Source organism: Trifolium pratense, linkage group LG5 (assembly GCF_020283565.1).
Source record: "Trifolium pratense cultivar HEN17-A07 linkage group LG5, ARS_RC_1.1, whole genome shotgun sequence".
In the NCBI taxonomy this organism is placed as follows: domain Eukaryota; kingdom Viridiplantae; phylum Streptophyta; class Magnoliopsida; order Fabales; family Fabaceae; genus Trifolium; species Trifolium pratense.
In genome coordinates this window covers 57,141,449-57,159,474 of record NC_060063.1, presented here as the reverse complement: position 1 = coordinate 57,159,474, position 18,026 = coordinate 57,141,449, and the positions used below count along the sequence as shown (strand labels likewise).

General features: G+C 35.5%; 2 protein-coding genes across 3 annotated transcripts; both read left to right on the top strand.

The window, feature by feature from the left end:
* The first annotated feature begins 5,874 nt into the window (after positions 1-5,874).
* Positions 5,875-10,495, top strand: LOC123884090 (chaperone protein dnaJ 3-like). 2 transcript variants are annotated; one of them, XM_045933100.1, is made up of 8 exons: positions 5,875-6,145; positions 6,966-7,140; positions 7,912-8,083; positions 8,200-8,341; positions 9,158-9,291; positions 9,367-9,509; positions 9,661-9,859; positions 9,957-10,495. In XM_045933100.1, the coding sequence occupies exons 2-8, from the start codon at positions 6,988-6,990 to the stop codon at positions 10,283-10,285; spliced, it is 1,272 nt and encodes a 423-aa protein (XP_045789056.1). In that variant the 5' UTR covers positions 5,875-6,145; positions 6,966-6,987; the 3' UTR covers positions 10,286-10,495. The 2 variants fall into 2 exon arrangements, with proteins under 2 accessions (XP_045789056.1, XP_045789055.1); XM_045933099.1 differs by having other exon boundaries at positions 5,875-6,155.
* Positions 10,496-16,498: 6,003 nt separating this feature from the next.
* LOC123885113 (ethylene-responsive transcription factor ERF034-like) lies at positions 16,499-17,577 on the top strand. Its single transcript, XM_045934366.1, has one exon. The coding sequence runs from the start codon at positions 16,569-16,571 to the stop codon at positions 17,232-17,234; it is 666 nt and encodes a 221-aa protein (XP_045790322.1). The 5' UTR covers positions 16,499-16,568; the 3' UTR covers positions 17,235-17,577.
* Positions 17,578-18,026: the final 449 nt, after the last annotated feature.

Here is an 18,026-nt window from a genome sequence, read left to right as displayed (position 1 = left end):
GTTCAGGACCCTGCAAGGCTTTACTCGTAAAGTATACTGGTTTCTGCCCTTCGTTTGTCTCGCGAATAAGAGCTGCACTTACAGCCTCTGAGGCGACGGAAAGGTACAGGTATAATACCTCCTCGTCACTTGGTCGTGAGAGGACAGGTGGCTCTGATAAGGCCTTTTTCAGGTGTTGGAGAGCTTGCTCGCATTCATCTGTCCATTCGAAGACTGCTTCTTTCTTTAGTAGTTTGAAAAAGGGGAGTGCATGTTGTGCTGATTTGGATACAAATCTGGAAAGCGATGTTAGCATTCCATTAAGAGTTTGTATGGACTTCTTATCGCTCGGAGTGGGGAGCTCGGCAAAAGCTCTGCACTTGTCAGGGTTGGCTTCAATTCCTCGCTCGGTTAGGTAAAATCCCAGGAATTTACCTGCTCGGACCCCGAAGGTGCACTTCTCTGGGTTGAATCTCATGTTGTGTTTCCTGGCCTGCTCGAACACCTTACGAAGGTGCACGACATGGTCGAGTTCCTCGGGGGATTTTACGATCATGTCGTCCATGTATACCTCGAGCATGTCTCCTATTTGTCCTCGGAAGACTTTGTTCATCATTCGCTGGTATGTAGCTCCTGCATTTTTGAGACCGAAGGGCATTACCTTGTAGTAATAGTTGCCCGACTCGGTCATGAAAGCTGTTTTTTCTCTATCTGCTACTGCCATTGGAATTTGGTTATAACCTGAATAAGCATCCATAAAAGACAATAATTTAAAGCCAGAAGAATTATCAACAAGTCTATCAATGCAAGGTAAGGGATAAGAGTCTTTAGGGCAAGCCCTGTTAAGATCGGTATAGTCGCAACACATCCTCCACTTTCCATTAGATTTTTTGACGAGTACAACGTTGGACAGCCAGGTTGTATACCTGGCCTCCGAAATAAAATTTGCCTCTAGGAGGTCTTTTACACATTTTTCTGCAGCCTCCGATTTCTCAGGAGACTGCCTACGCCTACGTTGTACAACGGGAAGTGCAGTGGGATCAATAGTCAGCTGGTGACATGCTATGTTGGGGTCCAAGCCGGGCATCTCGGAAGCGTGCCAGGCGAACAGATCAGCATTTTCCTTCAAGCAGGCTTCAAGTTGCTTCCTAGCAAGTTCGGGGAGCCCAGTCCCAATCTTCACTGCCCTGTTCGGGTCTTCTCCGAAGGGCATCAGCTCGAACTCGCCGTCTGGAACTGGACGACGGTGCTCTTGGCTTGCCTCGTCGTCTTCCTTCTTCTCCTTGCGGAGCTTCTTCTCATCTTTGTTTTCTTGTTTGGAAAAGCGGCTGTCGAGGTCAATGGAGCTGATTTCTGGCAAGGGCAGGGAAGTTGTTGCCTTGGACTTCTTGGACTCGGGGAGCTGCCCGATATACTCATTTCCTTTGGAGGACGCATTGAAGACTCTCCTTGCAGCTTCAATGTCTCCATGCAGTGTCGCAACTTGGCCTTTATGAGTATAATATTTCATTTTGAGGTGGGCGGTTGAAGGGACAGCCATTAAGTCAGCAATAGCTGTTCGGCCCAGGATGCACTGGTAGAGAGAAGGGCAGTCTACTACCAGGAATTTCACTTTGATAGTTTTTGCAGTTTCTTCAGAGCCAACGGTGACTAGCAGGTCTACATAGCCCCATGGCTTGGTTGTTGCTCCATTAAATCCGGAGAGATCAGATCCAAAATAAGGAGTGAGGTAGGTTTCATCTAGTTGCAGAGTCTTGAAAAGTTGGGAATACATGATATCACAGGAGCTTCCTTGGTCGACCAGTACCCTGCGGACGTCCATATTTGCCATGTCCACTCTGATGAGCAGGGGTATCTGGGAGTTTGCAGTTCCACCGGGCAGCTCTTCCATATAGAAGGCTAAGGGCTTTGATTGCCCTTTCGGTTTATCCAAAGTTGCACTCAGGTTGGAGGAGCCATCTATCAATTCTTCAAATTTTCTCTTGATGGATCCCACAGTCTGTTTGTCAAAACCTCCAACAGAGATAACCATGGCTTGGGTTTTGCTAAGGGGAGTATAATTGCTGAACGTGCTAGGAGGTCCACGGGGTTCCCTAGGCCTTTCGCCTCTTCGTCTTCCTCCTCCTCGGCTGAACTGTTCAACATTTGAACGAGGAGCAGGTTGACTGTTTCCTGCTCGCCCATAACGGGCAGCATCTGCAGCTTGTTGCTCTTCATATTGGATATAGGGTTGAGATTTGAGGAGGAGGTCGCCAAAGGTGCGCGGTTTTTCGATTCCAACGGCTTTTGCAAAGTCAGAGTTTGGCCTAAGGCCCCTTTGGAGCAAGTATTTCTTCATATCGTCAGTTGTTTCTACCTGGACGGCTTCTTTGTTGAACCTCTCTATGAAACTGCGGAGAGATTCGTTATCAGCTTGGAAGATGGCATCCAGGACTGCCTCGGTTTTTGGTTGCTTGCGGGAAGCAGTGAAGTGCCTGCGGAATTGGTCGGACAGATCCATCCATGAGGTTATGGAGCGAGGAGCTAGGCTGTGGTACCAAGCCATAGCTCCCTTTCTCAGAGTAGTTGGAAATATTCTGCATCTAATGGCTCCACTGACCCTTAAGAAGTTCAGGGTAGCATTGACTGATGCAATGTGTTCATCTGGGTCAGAAAGTCCATCGTAAGCTGGGAGAGGAGGTGGTCGCTCACATCCCTTTGGAACGGGTGCTTGAAGTATGTCGTGAGATAAAGGGCAGCGGGGATCATCCTCGTCACTCTCATGTGAGTTTAGGGGAGGTGAGGCCTCACGATCAGGAGTTGGGCTCCTGGAGAATTGGTCAGTGTGATGGCTGCGGCTTACTGGCTGCCCTTGTTTGGTCATCAAGCTGAGTCCCTGGGGAGAATGACGACGAGGAGGTGTTCGGTCCACAATTTTTCCTTTCTTCACATTCGGAGAGGATATACCCTCGCGGGGAGGGGAGACATGGTCTCTTTTCCTGCCAGGTTGCTCGATCCTCTCAAGGGCAGGTCGTCGTTGTCTGACAGTTTCCTGACGAGGAGGGGATTGAGAAGTAGGAGTTCTCCTCGGGGGAGAGTTGTTCCTTGAGAGTCGCTGATTCCTTTCCAAGCGATCTAGTCTCATATTCTGCTCGTCCATTCGGCGATTCTGGCCTTGGAGAGCTTCGGTGGTTTGCTTTAGGGCAGCTATGAGTGCTGCTAGTTCAGCATTGGTAACTGAAGCAGTGGACAAGTCGGTTTCTGCTGATTTGCCCTGCTCGGACTGAGGGCGCTTCCCTGCCTGCTTCTCAGTCAAGACGACCAAGTCGCCGTCCTCAGAAGTCCAGGAAGTTTCCTGCCCGTCTCTAGGGTCAGACTCGGGGAGGGCCTGGAGGTCAGTGATGAGAGCAGGAGACAGACGGGGAGAAGATGGAGGAGCAGCGTCCTCAACGTCATTGTTGAAATGAGATGAACTGGCCATGATGAAAAAGTGATTGATTGGTTTTGTTCTTTGGTTTACTTGCTCGAAACAAAGAAGGGGAGAACTCAGATCCCCACAGTCGGCGCCACTGATCTTAACTGTTGATCAGAACAGGTAGAAGACCAGCTGGAAGTCCGTTGAGCAGGTGGTAGGCAGTAATCCGAGCAGATGATCCACGGAGGGGGGGGTTGTACCTGCAGGTGCTCCGATGCCAAAGTCAGACAAGGAATAGAGAGCAAAAGAGATACTAGAGAGAAGTTAGAGAGAGAGAGTAATTGTGATAATGAATAGTGTCTACCTTGCTCTCCCAAGAGGGAGAGTATTTATAGCCCCCAGCTCTGGGCCAAAGGTCCTCTTAGTGGGCTGGACTAGCCAAGGCCCATTAAGAGGGACTGCCAAGATATCACCCTTAGATAGTGGGTAGAGTAGTAATTTTACCCTATCTTGGTGGAGAGGTTGTGCCATGCTGACATGGAGGTGATTGGGCAAGCCATGTGGACTTTGTGAGGGTCTAGGTGGACTAGCATTAGTCTAGTCCAGAACATATCTAATGATGTGTAATATTCGATTGAAGTTTCAGCTATGTATAAGGTCATCATTTTGAGTAATGTTTCTTTTTAAAAAATGTATCTAGTTATAAATATTATATTAGACTAGATTGGAGTCAAATCAAGGTCATTGAAATATAAAATGAAAGGCTACAACATGAATGGTTGTTATCGTAATTTGTTCGTTAAATACAAATTGAAAGGGTTGTTTTAAACAAAAATAAAATAAAATTGGAAGAGTTGTTTTGGATACTAAATTTTGTATCGAATTAGGAATGAAACCAAATTATGGGTTGTTAACTAGAGCTACACGATGCGTAAAAAAAAAAAAAAAACTAGAGCTACGTAGACGATTGCCTCTAACTTTGATTAAAAAGCTTAACAAACCACCAATGAATTGGAAGGGAAGAATCACCTCATATGTTCCATAGATTCCTCGACGAAAATTAATAATCGTTAATGATAGTGGAAACTTGATATTAATATCATGGTAACCCAAAAAAATTATAAAAAATACACGGATAAAAATTAAACCAACTTGCGACTGCACCATCAGTGTTGATTTTGAGCCACCTGCAAGGATGAAGCTTAATTTACAAGGATGACAAGATATTGAAAAATATTTTAAAACTGAGAGTTCGTGAATAGTAGGAAAGATTTGTTTTTTTTGTTAGATTGCCACTCAAAAAAGTAGAAGTAGAGATCATATCAATTGCAAATCTAATCGAAAAGAAATATTTGTTATACTAACAAAATTTTGCTGGATCCATTCCTGGTGAAAATAATTTTTAATTAGGTTTCACTTACTTTACGGTCGAACTATTATCAGAATTTTTTTTTTGTTGAAAACTAGAAGGTTGATAATCGACGGGTCCAAATTAAATTAACCAGAGAATATTGATAATTGTTGTTAAAACAACAACTTGAACTCGAGTACGCCAATTATCATTGCAAACTTGAAAAATTGATTATTCAATTACTTATCAAGTTAGAAGGTAATTGAAGTACCGATACCATTTTATCATATTGTTATTTGGTTGATAGATCCTCTTATTTATATGTTGTTCAATTTCAACTCTTTCAACTAATATGAGACTTAACTCAGTAATATATCTCAACACTTGTATCTCAACAATGCTTTAATTAACGACAACCACTTTCTTGACATTAGTATCTCCCGCCCAGATACATTTTAAGCATAAACACATGGAACAAGAATAATACTTTGAGTTACATTTGACTAAATCTACTTTTCAAAATACTATCTAGAATTACCTGGTGTGGTAGGAAGAGAAGCAGAAGTATTACTAGAAAGAATAAGTTGTATAAGAAGAGATTGAATATTTTTGACCGAGAAGACATGTTGAGAGGATTTTGAGATTCATTGACACCAACAATTATTGTAAGTACAAAGTTAGAAGAGTCGGGAAGAGATTTATTCCTATTTTAATCAGATCTTGGATGACAAATGAAACAATTATGAATCAAGTCTCCGACTATCTTGCAATATTGACAACAATTTGAAGCAATATAACCTCTTTTTATGTAGTTATAACATTCAACCGTGAGACAATTAGAGAAAGAATGTCCGGACTTAGGGAAACAATTATAATATTGCTGTTTTATTGAATAATAAAAGTCGAATAACAAAATACAGCTTCTGAATTTTAGTCATTTGACACTTATTTTCTCTTTTCTTTAAAAAAAAAATTATTTTTTAAAATTTAGTAATATCAGCTTCTCAATTTTATCAGTTTTTTTATTTGTTTTAGATTCTGATTATTATTAAAAAAATAATTTTTCTTTTAAAAAAAAAACAATGATAGGATGATTTGTTAGGAAAGCCGCCAAACATATAAGTATACGTCATCCAATCCAGCAGGCCGCAAATAAACCCAAACAACAACCAATCTAAGTCCCTCTCAGTTAAGGAATCTTTGTTACTCTTACTCACACACACACATAACATAATAATACTACTACTAATATTGCTGTTTAAAAGGGGAGTGCAAATAGCAATTTGGCTACATACAAAACCAATTCACACTCACTATTACTTTCTTCTCTTTCTTTCTTTTTCTCTCTCTCTTCGAGGGTTTCGTTTTTCCCCCTTGAAGAAGAAGAAGAAGAAGAAGAAACAACAACAATCGCCACTTAGGTATTTATATGTATGCTTTTTCTCTCCCTCTCATCTTTTCAATTTGATTTCTAGGGTTCAGATCTTTTCAATCTCCATAAACTTCCTTAGATCGCAAATTTTATCATCCAATTTTCCCCCTTTTCCAAAATTTATGATTTTTGTTTTCAATTCAGTTGCTAAGTTAGGGTTTCGATCAATTTTTTAATTTTGCTTGTAATTTTTTTACTCATAGTGTTAATTTTGTTGGGGTTTGTGAGTTGTGACACTGTTTTTAGTTCATGTTAGATGTTATGTTTAATTTTATTGTTGTTTTTATTTTGGTTTCTGGTATAGCTCGATTTTCAGCTGTTTAAGTTTTTGTATGGAATTTTAGATGATAAAAATAGTATTTTGATGCAAAAGTTGTAATCTTTGTATCTGGTGAAGGAATAGTAATTATCACTTAATTGTGGGTTGAAGGTTTTTTATAGATTCAATTTATGTATACAATTGCAAATAATAAGTATTTGAGAATGCAGTCTTATTCACACCTATGATAGTTAGAGGCTATGATGATTGTCTTGTTGTATTTAAATTGGGTACATTTTGTTCTATGAAAATTGTTGACCATGTGGTATATTTTACATGATTTGAGCTGGTAAGACTCTAACCGGTAGTTGCGATTCATGCTAAGGATTAAGGGATTTATGGTCCATGCTTTCTTTGTATCAGCATTGTTTTATGCGGTCAGATTCCCATTATAAAGATTGTCGTTGTGGATTTCTTTTATTTGAAATTTATAAATCCCTATTAATTTTTTGTATTTTATTTGAAAGTTTATATTTGTTTTTCTGTGTAGCGTGTTTTAAGGTGCATCAATCATGTTTGGGCGTGGACCAGCAAGGAAGAGTGATAACACGAAATATTATGATATTCTTGGTGTTTCAAAAAGTGCCAGTGAAGATGAAATCAAGAAAGCCTATAGAAAAGCAGCGATGAAGAACCATCCGGATAAGGGTGGGGATCCTGAGAAAGTAAGCCTCCTGGTTTCCACAACTTTTTTGCATTTTCATTATACCATGCATGCACTGCGAATACCCTGCTATTTTGCTCCTTGTTTGGTTGTAATCTAGAATTATATTTTTTAATTATACACATTATGGTCATCGTTTTCCGTTAACTCTGTCAAAGTCAACAACGTTAGAATATAGTTGTAAATATAAAACATTCTATGTACAATTGCGGCCGCAATTGCGCCGTTCTGTATTGATGTTGCATTCGTAGCACCCGCAATTTTGGCCAAATTATGGAAATTTGTTTCCGTTCCAACCACAATTTGAAGGAAGTGTTGAAAAACTGAAAATGCCGTCCACTTATAGCCATAATTTTCTTGGACATTTTGGGTATTGATAAAAGACTAAGGTGACTCAAAACAAAATCCTAATACTGCATCCCTCCCATATGTGTATTGTTTAAATAAATTGCTTGTTTTGTTTCCCTAAGCTTTGGTTAAGTGGTCATACAACCACCTTCTTCTCTGTAATAGTGTTTTGCAGGTTGGCAATAGCAACATGTTGCAATCTGCCACTGGCTAGCTACATAGGGATAGTTTTATTATATTACTGTGGCATGCAGATGACTTGAGCCTGCTACGTTTTTGTTTGTGACTTTTCATTTATATGCAACATGTTTTTCAGTTTTGATGTTCTTATGCAAACTTTTGTGGTTGAAAAATTGCATAATGTAGCTTTTGTTGCTGACCTTGGTTTTCTTGTTTCACTCCAAATATCTTATTTCTATATCAGTTCAAGGAGTTGGGTCAAGCATATGAAGTGTTAAGTGATCCTGAAAAGAAAGAACTGTATGATCAATATGGTGAAGATGCCCTTAAAGAAGGAATGGGAGGAGGCGGAGGAAGCTCATTTCATAATCCATTCGATATTTTCGAATCATTTTTTGGTGGAGGAGGTTTTGGTGGTGAGACTCTCACTTCTATAATTCATGTTATTTTGTTTACACTTGTAAATCATCTTTCATCTTTCATCTTTCATTTAGGCAATATTGATCATTGCACTATTCCTCTTTTCTCTTAGGTGGTGGTCCTTCACGGGGAAGAAGACAGAAGCAAGGAGAAGATGTGGTGCATTCCTTAAAGGTTTCCTTGGAGGACGTGTTTAATGGCACTACAAAGAAACTATCTCTTTCTAGAAATGTGCTATGCGCAAAATGTAAAGGGTATGAACTTATCCATGTTTATATCGTCTGTACTTTAAATTTCTTTTTAAAGAAACTATCACTTCTATACTTCTTTAGAATGCATTGCGGCTTATGCTACTTCTCTAAGACAGCTCTGAATCAATTTGATGGGTTTTAACTATAATTCACCACATTCAATATTCATTTTGCTGTAATGGTGTGTGGAATACCAATTGGAGACTTGATTGACATTAAGGGTGTGGTTTCACAAAAAAGAAATGTGAACACGCTCACGTGACAAGTATATGTGCAAGACCTAATGTTGTAATAGGAGGAGCTAAGAAATACTGTGCAAGACCTCATATTGTAATAGGAGGAGCTAAGAAATACTGTTTATTACACTTCAGAATTAATCAGAAAATTTGTCCGTCACCATATTTTTTAAATTAAACTTGATTTCTTGTTTAACTTGTGCATCATTTTTCCTGCCCTTATTAATGTAGATTCTCCGAATAGGATGATGATTATGTTCAGTTCATGATAAGGCTTGAGCTTCTATTGTTTGTCAAACAAGTCTTATGTTGGACTCAAATCAAAGGTGTTTGAGTGAACCAAAAGTTGAGTCATATAACAATACTCAATTTACACTCTAAATCTAGTTGCTCACCGTAGATGAGCCAAATCCTTTTTGTGGTGAAGCATGTCAAATTCTTATTTGAATTGCTTAGTTACTTCATGTTTTGAATAACTTGTTACTTGAATTTTATAAAGCCGTAACTTTATAGGGACTAATTGTCAAAATTTTACAACTTATTGGTAATAAGAATAGTTTGCTTGCAATTTTTGATGTATCAGGAAAGGTTCAAAAAGTGGAACAGCTGGAAGGTGTTTTGGATGCCAGGGCACAGGTATGAAGATTACCAGAAGGCAGATTGGTCTGGGCATGATTCAGCAAATGCAACATGTTTGTCCTGAATGCAAAGGAACTGGTAATGGAAATATCATTTTTCATATTTGTTAGATTGCTTCTGTGTTGTCGTCTGGCTCATGCATCGTTGATGCAGGTGAGGTCATCAGTGAGAGAGATAGATGCCCTCAATGCAAGGGAAACAAGATTTCTCAAGAAAAGAAGGTGCTGGAAGTGCACGTGGAAAAGGGGATGCAGCAGGGTCAAAAGATTGTATTCGAAGGACAAGCTGATGAAGCCGTAAGTAGTAATTATTACTTTTTTGTGTTAGGCATTGTGGTTTACTATAATTTATTGTGTACTATTACTACGTTAATACTTGGTATAAAGATGGGCAGAATTTGATTATTTTAGTCTTCTTAATATCGATATTTAATTGTACATTTTGCAGCCTGACACAATCACGGGAGACATAGTGTTTGTCTTGCAAGTGAAGGGGCATCCGAAGTTCAGGAGGGAGCATGATGACCTCCATATTGAACACACACTCAGCTTAACTGAAGCGCTCTGTGGATTCCAGTTTAATGTCACACATCTTGATGGAAGGCAACTATTGGTCAAATCAAACCCTGGGGAAGTCGTCAAGCCAGGTACTATATTTTTCTTTTGGACTACATACATTTCAATAGAATTCAACTCATTCATGATTTCATTTTCTGATTTATGAATTTTAATGTTGCTGTGTAGGTCAACATAAAGCTATAAATGATGAGGGAATGCCACAACACAATAGGCCCTTCATGAGGGGACGCCTTTACATCAAGTTTAATGTTGAATTCCCAGATTCGGGATTTCTTTCTCCTAGCCAAAGCCTAGAATTAGAAAAGATATTACCTCAAAAGACAAGCAAGAAGTTGTCACAAAAGGAGCTAGATGATTGTGAGGAGGCCACCTTACATGATGTCAATTTTGCAGAGGAGATGAGTCGAAAGAAGCAACAATACCGTGAGGCTTATGATGACGATGATGATGAAGATGAGCATTCAATGCCTCGGGTACAATGTGCTCAACAGTAAGGCAATTTATGATGAAAGTATTCAACTAAAATGTTCTCTATGATTATCTTCTGTTTGCATAATGCAGTTATAACTGCATCTTAGTTTACCTTAGGTTTCATTTGGTAATGTTACTTTATTAACAGTTATTGTTGTTTGGTTTGAAATTTGCTGTATACTCCTATTTATATTTATTAGTATTAGTATATGAAAATTAAATGCTTCTTGGTACAAGGTGTGCAATGATTATTGCTGATCCTAGTTTGCATGGCAATTATGCTATTTGGTTCTTAGCTTCGAGGTAACCAGGGCCGGTCCGACATGTTTAGGGCCGGTCCACGATTTCGTTTCATTTAGTTTTTGTTTCATATAGTTTTCTACGAAAATTTGTTTTATCATAAAAGGTTATTATGAGAATAACAAATGAATAGCAAGCTGTATATATATTCCGGATAATTAATTACATTTGAATGAAAGACAAATGAATAACAAGTTGTGCTGTTAACTCTTTGATTACAAAACCAATCTCCTTAAAAATTACATCCTAGAAACCTAAGAGATATAAAATTGCTATGCATGAATCTTTTAATTGAACCTGTCATGATCTAAAGAGAATAAAAAAGTTTCACCAAAGAAAAAAGTTTGTACACTACTTAAACTCAAAGTAAGAATTTATTGGAGGGTGAGAATTTATTGGTGTGTTTACTCAGCAGAAAAAGTAAAACTGTAACGATAGTAGTTATAAACACAAATACACACACCTATCCTAAGCAATTGAGTGTACAATAAATCAATAATGTAATAATCATACATTAAAAAAGTGTAGTGCTGTGGGATGTACTTGTCAAACTCTCTTAGACCATCTACAATGGTTTAAACATTCAACACACACTTTTTCAACTCCCAACACTCCACATCATTTTCTCTTTCTTCCACCTAATCATTCAACACACATTCAACTTTTATCCTCTCCAATAGTTTTTTCATTCAACACTCTACCCCACCACTTTTTTATTTCATATTCTTATTTAAATTTATATTTTTGTTTTTATGATTACATAAAATTACAATTATCGATTAAAATTAAATTAAAATAATTAACACTTAACGATTTATTTTTTAGTTTTTTAATAAAAACAAAATTTATTTAAATAATTTATACGAAATGATTATTGGAATCCATTTAAAGAAAAAAAAAACTAATACTTCAAGATTAAAACCCACTTGGGCTTGGCCGAGTGGTGTTGGCTTGGGCTCTTGGAGTATGCTCCTATCAAGGTCTCAGGTTCGATTCTCACTGGTGCCAATTTCGGTGGGCTAAGTCCATACAGAGCAAAAAAACTCTGGCTTTAAATGGGGCCCCCGCAAGTAGGCAGTGGGATTGGTCCCCTTGGATTAGTTGGTCCTAAGGCCGGAGACCAAGTTTTCAAAAAAAATAAAATACTTCAAGATTAACGCTAATAGAAAGATAATAATAAGATTAATATAGTGAAAAAATCGATTTTTTTTCCTGTGTCCAAATCAAATGAACCAAACCTCTATTTATAGACAAAAAAAATCATGAATTTTGGTGAAAAAATAAAAAAATAAAAAATTAATTTGCAACGAAATAATTGAGTTCAAAGTATTAAATGAATAAAAATCCAATCAACCAATCACAACCAGCCATGTGGTCCCCCTTGCATGCTTCAACTATGTTGAACATTTTCATCACCTCTCCCCTCCATGTCATGTTCAACATGTCTCTCAACACACCATTGTAAGGTTTTTTTGAGTTGAAATTAGTTTCAACATGACCATTGTATATGGTCTTATTAGTATTAGTAGTTGGTTGGTAGAAAAGGGTATTCAACAAGAGTCCCTGCATCACTCAATTGCTAGCATGTAGTCTAATCCAGAACAATAATAATGAGATTTTTTTTTTTTTTTTATGTTTAGAATATCAAGTTTTTTTTTCAACCAAAAAGAATCAAGTTTTTTATTAGTTGCATTTATAATAGAGTATATTTTACTTATTGAAAATAGCATTAAAATAAATGAATATAGTTAAAGGAATCTACCTAAACAAGAGTTTAGTGTATGGAAAGTCTTTTTTTTTTTTTTTTTTTTAATGCTTTACTACCTTCCACCTCAACTCAAAACGGCGTTTGAGGCATAAAAAGATGGGTCGTACTAATACATTTCTTCTCTCAAGCACTAGTTAAGAAAATCGAAACAAATTTGTACCAAAAAAAAAAGAAAATCGAAACAAATAAATTTTGTATTAAAATAATGTTTTTTATATATATTTTTTTAAAAGGTTAATTACATAAATTCCAATATTATTTTACCATTTTAAATTTTTTAACTAGTGCTCCAAAAACAAGGTTAACATTGTGGCAAGACAACATAATAGAATATTGAACAAAGATATCCTTTGAGCCACGAGAGTAAGCACTCAAGTTAAGGTTAGGACTCCAACCAACCACTTCTTACCAACTCATGTTTTTGCTAATAAAAGCTTAATCATTTTTTAACCAAATTAGTAAGATTTAAAGGGTACGCATAAAATCTTAAGAAATTGGAAATATGAGTAATCTTTTTTATAAATCTAACTAATATTCAGCCCATTTTAGACAGATATAGAACTACCATTCACATTTAAATATCAACGATATCACTCAAGTGTAAATTTCTCATATAATTATACTTATATTCGGTTCTGACCGAACTATAACATTTACATCAAAATCGCACTTTTGCTTCTCTACCAAACCAAAACAGTGCTTTGAAATTACTTGTTGCGGGAGTTTATGGGACAATGAAGTAAAATAAAATCTTTAATTTTTGGTGTACTTGTAAGTTGTAAGTTGTAACTAATTAAGAAAAGGAAATTTTTAGGTAACTCGAAGTTTCGTGGGTACTGAAATCTATAGACAATATTTATTTAAAATTTGAAATTATTTTAAAATAAATTAATATAAAAATATGACATCTTTGATTAAATGAAGGGTACATAGTCAACAAAGTTCCAGACTCTATAGTATCTATGTTGAGAATATAGCAAGTGTGAGTTTATGGAAATAATTATGGCGAGCTTGATGCCAAAAAAATGCTAATGCTTGGCTTTGATGCCAATATCATGTTTTCATAAGACTTATTTTTTTGACATATAATTTCTCAAAATGTGCTTCACAGTTCACACAAAATATTATTCTAAAATGAATTTTGGCGTGACCAATTCATCGTTGGTAAGCTTAGAGATTAACCACAAGCTTGCATCACCAAGTTTTTTGTACACCTAATCCTTTTGCCATCATGCTTTAATATGAAATTAAACAAGCCACATCTTTATCTGAGATTTCCTCTAGCTAGTCCAATCTTTCATAGATTTTTTTTAAAGGCCAAAAGGGTCTTTCATAGATTGTTATGCCTTAAAGTTAAGAAAAAGACTATGCAATCTTTGTTGTTGACTATACATACTTCCTCCGTCCCAAGTTGTAAGGGAAAATAAAAAAATCATACTTATTACGAAAAAGTAAAACATGATAATTTGAAATATGTTTTTGTGGGCTTTTCTCGAATAAGTTGCAAAGAAAGCTGTAAAAGCAATTTTTATTGGTCGTTGTTTATTGAGAAAATGGGAGAGAGATAAAATTAAATGCAATTTGCATTTAATTTTATGAGAATAAAGGAAAAACATTTTTGAAAATGACTTTCTTTCATAATTTGGAACGGAGGGAGTAGGTCTTTGTCAAAAGTAATATTGCATACCTACTATCATAAAAGTACATTATCAATGGGAGCAATTATTTACGAAATAATTTAAAAAATAAAATAAAAAATTTAAATTTTGTGAGTATGACAAAAAAATTATATTCGATCACGTGACCAGAATAATTTTATCAATGGATGAAAAATGAATCGGTACTAGTACATAAGGTTTTTATGTTCAATCTTCCTCCATGTATGTTTTTTTCTTTTGAAACCATCTTCCTCTCCATGTTCTAAAATCACATTCTATACATAAAATAGTGATATATTATTGTTCTTATTTTAGTAACGTCTAGAAACATAGTACCATAGTTTATTACACTCATTTAATAAACTATTTATGGAATGGGTAATTGTTGAACCTACCCTCAATAAATAAAATGGTTAAAGCCGTTTCCTAGTTACTTAACTTCTGGTGCTTCATAAAATTCTCCAACTTCTTTTGATGTACATTCCCACAATTTTCTTTTCTGTACCTAGCATATTAATTTTTTCATTTTTTATTTGGGGTTAAATTTTTTGCCTATAGCATTTGTTTCTTTTGAACTTAATCTCCCTACAATTCTTGGATGAACATGACACAAATGCTCACAATGGGTTGGTTGTTGATTTTGCATAGTTGAATAAAGGCATTAGTTGAACTCAACAATGGCCCACAAGCATGTGCACCATGTGTTTAAGTTAAATCTTCGACTCAATTTCCAACCTTTAATTTGCTATGTCAATGTATTAGATTCACATTGAGTGCAGTCATAAATCATACCTGCATACGGTCAGCGAAATTTGAAACGTTCAATTGAAATTGGACAGTTTAGATTTTAAAGTCCATTTTTTTACTTTTTTGAAAAAATTAAAACTGCATTAAGATTTGTGCCATCCAATTTTGATCTTACAGCTAGGAGTTGCTGACCGCATGATTGACCGCAATGGAATGAATTCCCGTTATATTATGAATAGTTAAATACTATATGTGCATATATAACATAACAAGTGAGAATTTGAATTCCCTGATAATAAAGATTCTCCGCATTGATGAATTCGTATGTCAGTAATCGTTCAATTAAGACCAGACTATCAAAATAGATGCAACCCCGTGAATATTGTATTTAACTTCGGGTCATTTATTTAGATTGAACAACTCCGCTAATATCTTAAATGTGTGAACGCAGAAAATCCCAAATGCAGATTTCAACAATTGATTGTTAGCAGTATTCAGAAATACATGTTCTTTGATTAGAACAATATGATTTTTATATACAAGGCCTATGTTTGTTTCTATGTGATGCGTCATTTGTCTTTTTCTTTGTGACCAAAACCCACGTGGGTATCCTCAACTGGTGTTGAGTTGCACAAAGATTGGTTTATCTAAAGTCCTGTTTGGTTATAGAATTTGTACCAGCAATTTTGAGACAATAGTCCTAATGCAATTGGTTATGTAACAAGTGATTACAACTGGAACAAATTTGTTTATATATATTTTTGAAGTATTAGCAATTATGAATTGGAACAATCTCTATAGCAGAGGGACAGATCAGCTTATAAGTAAGACATATAAGTCAAGTTGAAGGGGACATACTAACTAGTTGATTATATAAAAATTTCATTTTTAGAGGCATTGATACTATTTGCTAAGTTAACTATTAATTTATATACAAGTTTCTATACGTCACCAAGAGAAAATAAAGACCAAGTTATGTAGAAGTTTGAGGTAGTGTTAAAGAATTTACAAGGTCTTGTTTTCTTTTATGCAAACGGCCTAGCTGTCTATGCAAAAATTAATATCTAAAATAAGAGAGATGGAAAAGACAAAAGTCCATAAAAATATAAATTAATAATCTAAAGTATACCATAGATAAATCAAAAATATCAGAATAAATTTATATTGTGTGACTGAGTCAGACACATCTAAACTGTTTGTTTAATGTCAGAAATTCATATTTCAATACAAATTTTTAATTTTTTAAAATTTGAAATATTAACTTAAAATTTAAACCGTCTAGTTTTAATAAAACGATGTTAAAAAGATTTACTAGCTATTTACGAGATTGTGACCCATGTCTTATCATTGTATGAAGCATTCTCTAGAAATCATCCTTGAAAAACTAAATTTGAAGGTCCTACCACTTACATAACACAAAAATGGAAAGAGTAGTTGTTGTTATTGAAAAGAGAACATATTACTGTGGAGACACATGTAAAAATAGAAGAGAATGAAAATTATGTACATATATAGAATATAAACACTAGAAAAAGACTAGTGGTAAGTAATTATGATCTATATAGAATTAAAAATTATCATGTTACTCAATTCCCACATGGAAAACAAAATTACCAATTATATGTGCCTTGTGCAACCCATGCCTTTTCTTATTTTTTTAATATTCTTTTTTATCTTTTCTTTTTCTTTTTTCTCTTTACATAAATCACATTTCTTTTCTTCTTAAAGAAACCATAAGCCTAAGTCTATTTATTTTTAAGCACCCTTCACTCATTGTATACTCCTAAGTCCTAATCAATCTCTCTCTCTCTCTCTCCCTCTTCTCTCTCTACCATGGAAAAACATATCAATATAGAAGAAAGTGATGCTAATGAAAATTTTGCTACATCCTCAACAACATCATCGACTTCATCAAATTCAGATACAAGCACCAGACACGACACAAAAGCCTCTCCAAAGGATTGCAAGAAGAGGAAGAGAAATAGTGAAAGTGATGAAAATAATAGCAAACATCCAACTTATAGAGGAGTTAGGATGAGAAATTGGGGAAAATTTGTTTGTGAGATTCGTGAGCCGAAGAAAAAATCAAGAATATGGCTTGGAACATACCCTACAGCTGAAATGGCAGCTAGAGCACATGATGTAGCTGCTTTAGCTATAAAAGGTCATTCAGCATACCTTAATTTCCCTGAATTAGCAAAAGCACTTCCAAAGCCAATAAGCACTTCTCCAAAAGACATTCAAGCTGCAGCTGCAAAAGCAGCTAATAACACTTCATTTGAAGCTCAAGTTGAAGCAAGACAAGAAAATCAACATGACTCCTCTTCAAGTTCAACATTTACTAATGATGATGCTACATTGTTTGATTTGCCAGATCTTTTTCCTGATGATGGAAACAATGGACTTTGTTCTTATTCTTCAAAAAATTCTTCTTGGTATTTATGTTCTGTTGATAGTGGATTTAGGCTTGAGGAACCATCTTTTTGGGAGAAATACTAGTGATTATGGTAAAAAAAATGTAACATTTTCAGAGTTTGTTTTGTTTTTTAGTCACAGCATTTGCAGAATCTACACAAAGAATACATTTTTGTATGTAATTAAAACTGTTGTCCCATTTAACTATTCTGCTGTGATTTGATTGAAACATATTACATAGAAACTCCCAAAGATAACATTTTTGTTTTACTTTTGTGGTGAATAATGATGTGATTAAAGTGAGTAAAGAGTCTCTAATCCATGGTCAGGTAATGATTATGGTAAAATTAAGGTTATTTACTGGATTTGGGCCCATTATAGCACATCTTACTTTTAGTTTAGATAGATTGAAAATTTATCACAAATTTTAGAGGAAACAGAGAATTGGAAGATAATTCTTTTGTTTGATTTTGTTACTCATATGCATTGACATTGTGATGGAGTTGACTTAAACACCATCATTAAAAGTGGATTATATTATATTGAAGAATAACCATTTCTTTTCTACTTTTGGGTAAAAATTGTCCTATTACATCAAGTTGAGGTGTGAGAAGCGAATAAAACGGATGAAAAAAAAAAAAGGATATATAGTGAGACAGAGTAAGAATGTGGTAGGTACTAGACTACTAGTGGAAAAATGGGAATAGGATAAAGATATTACATACTCGATGTTTAATATCACGGTCCGTATGTCAGAATCACACGCTGATCCACCTTAAAATTTTAAAAGTTACATTTTATAGCTTCTGCAAAGTTACTATAGATAACTGAAATTCTGACGTTATTATCATAATATCAAATATACACATATTAAAA

Bases quoted from the DNA above. Each gene is read 5' to 3' on its own strand.
- LOC123884090 (XM_045933100.1), top strand. From the start codon at position 6,988: ATGTTTGGGCGTGGACCAGCAAGGAAGAGTGATAACACGAAATATTAT. The intron at 8,342-9,157 runs GTATGAACTTAT...TTGATGTATCAG, and splicing joins CTATGCGCAAAATGTAAAGG to GAAAGGTTCAAAAAGTGGAA. The intron at 9,510-9,660 runs GTAAGTAGTAAT...TACATTTTGCAG, and splicing joins AAGGACAAGCTGATGAAGCC to CCTGACACAATCACGGGAGA.
- LOC123885113 (XM_045934366.1), top strand. From the start codon at position 16,569: ATGGAAAAACATATCAATATAGAAGAAAGTGATGCTAATGAAAATTTT.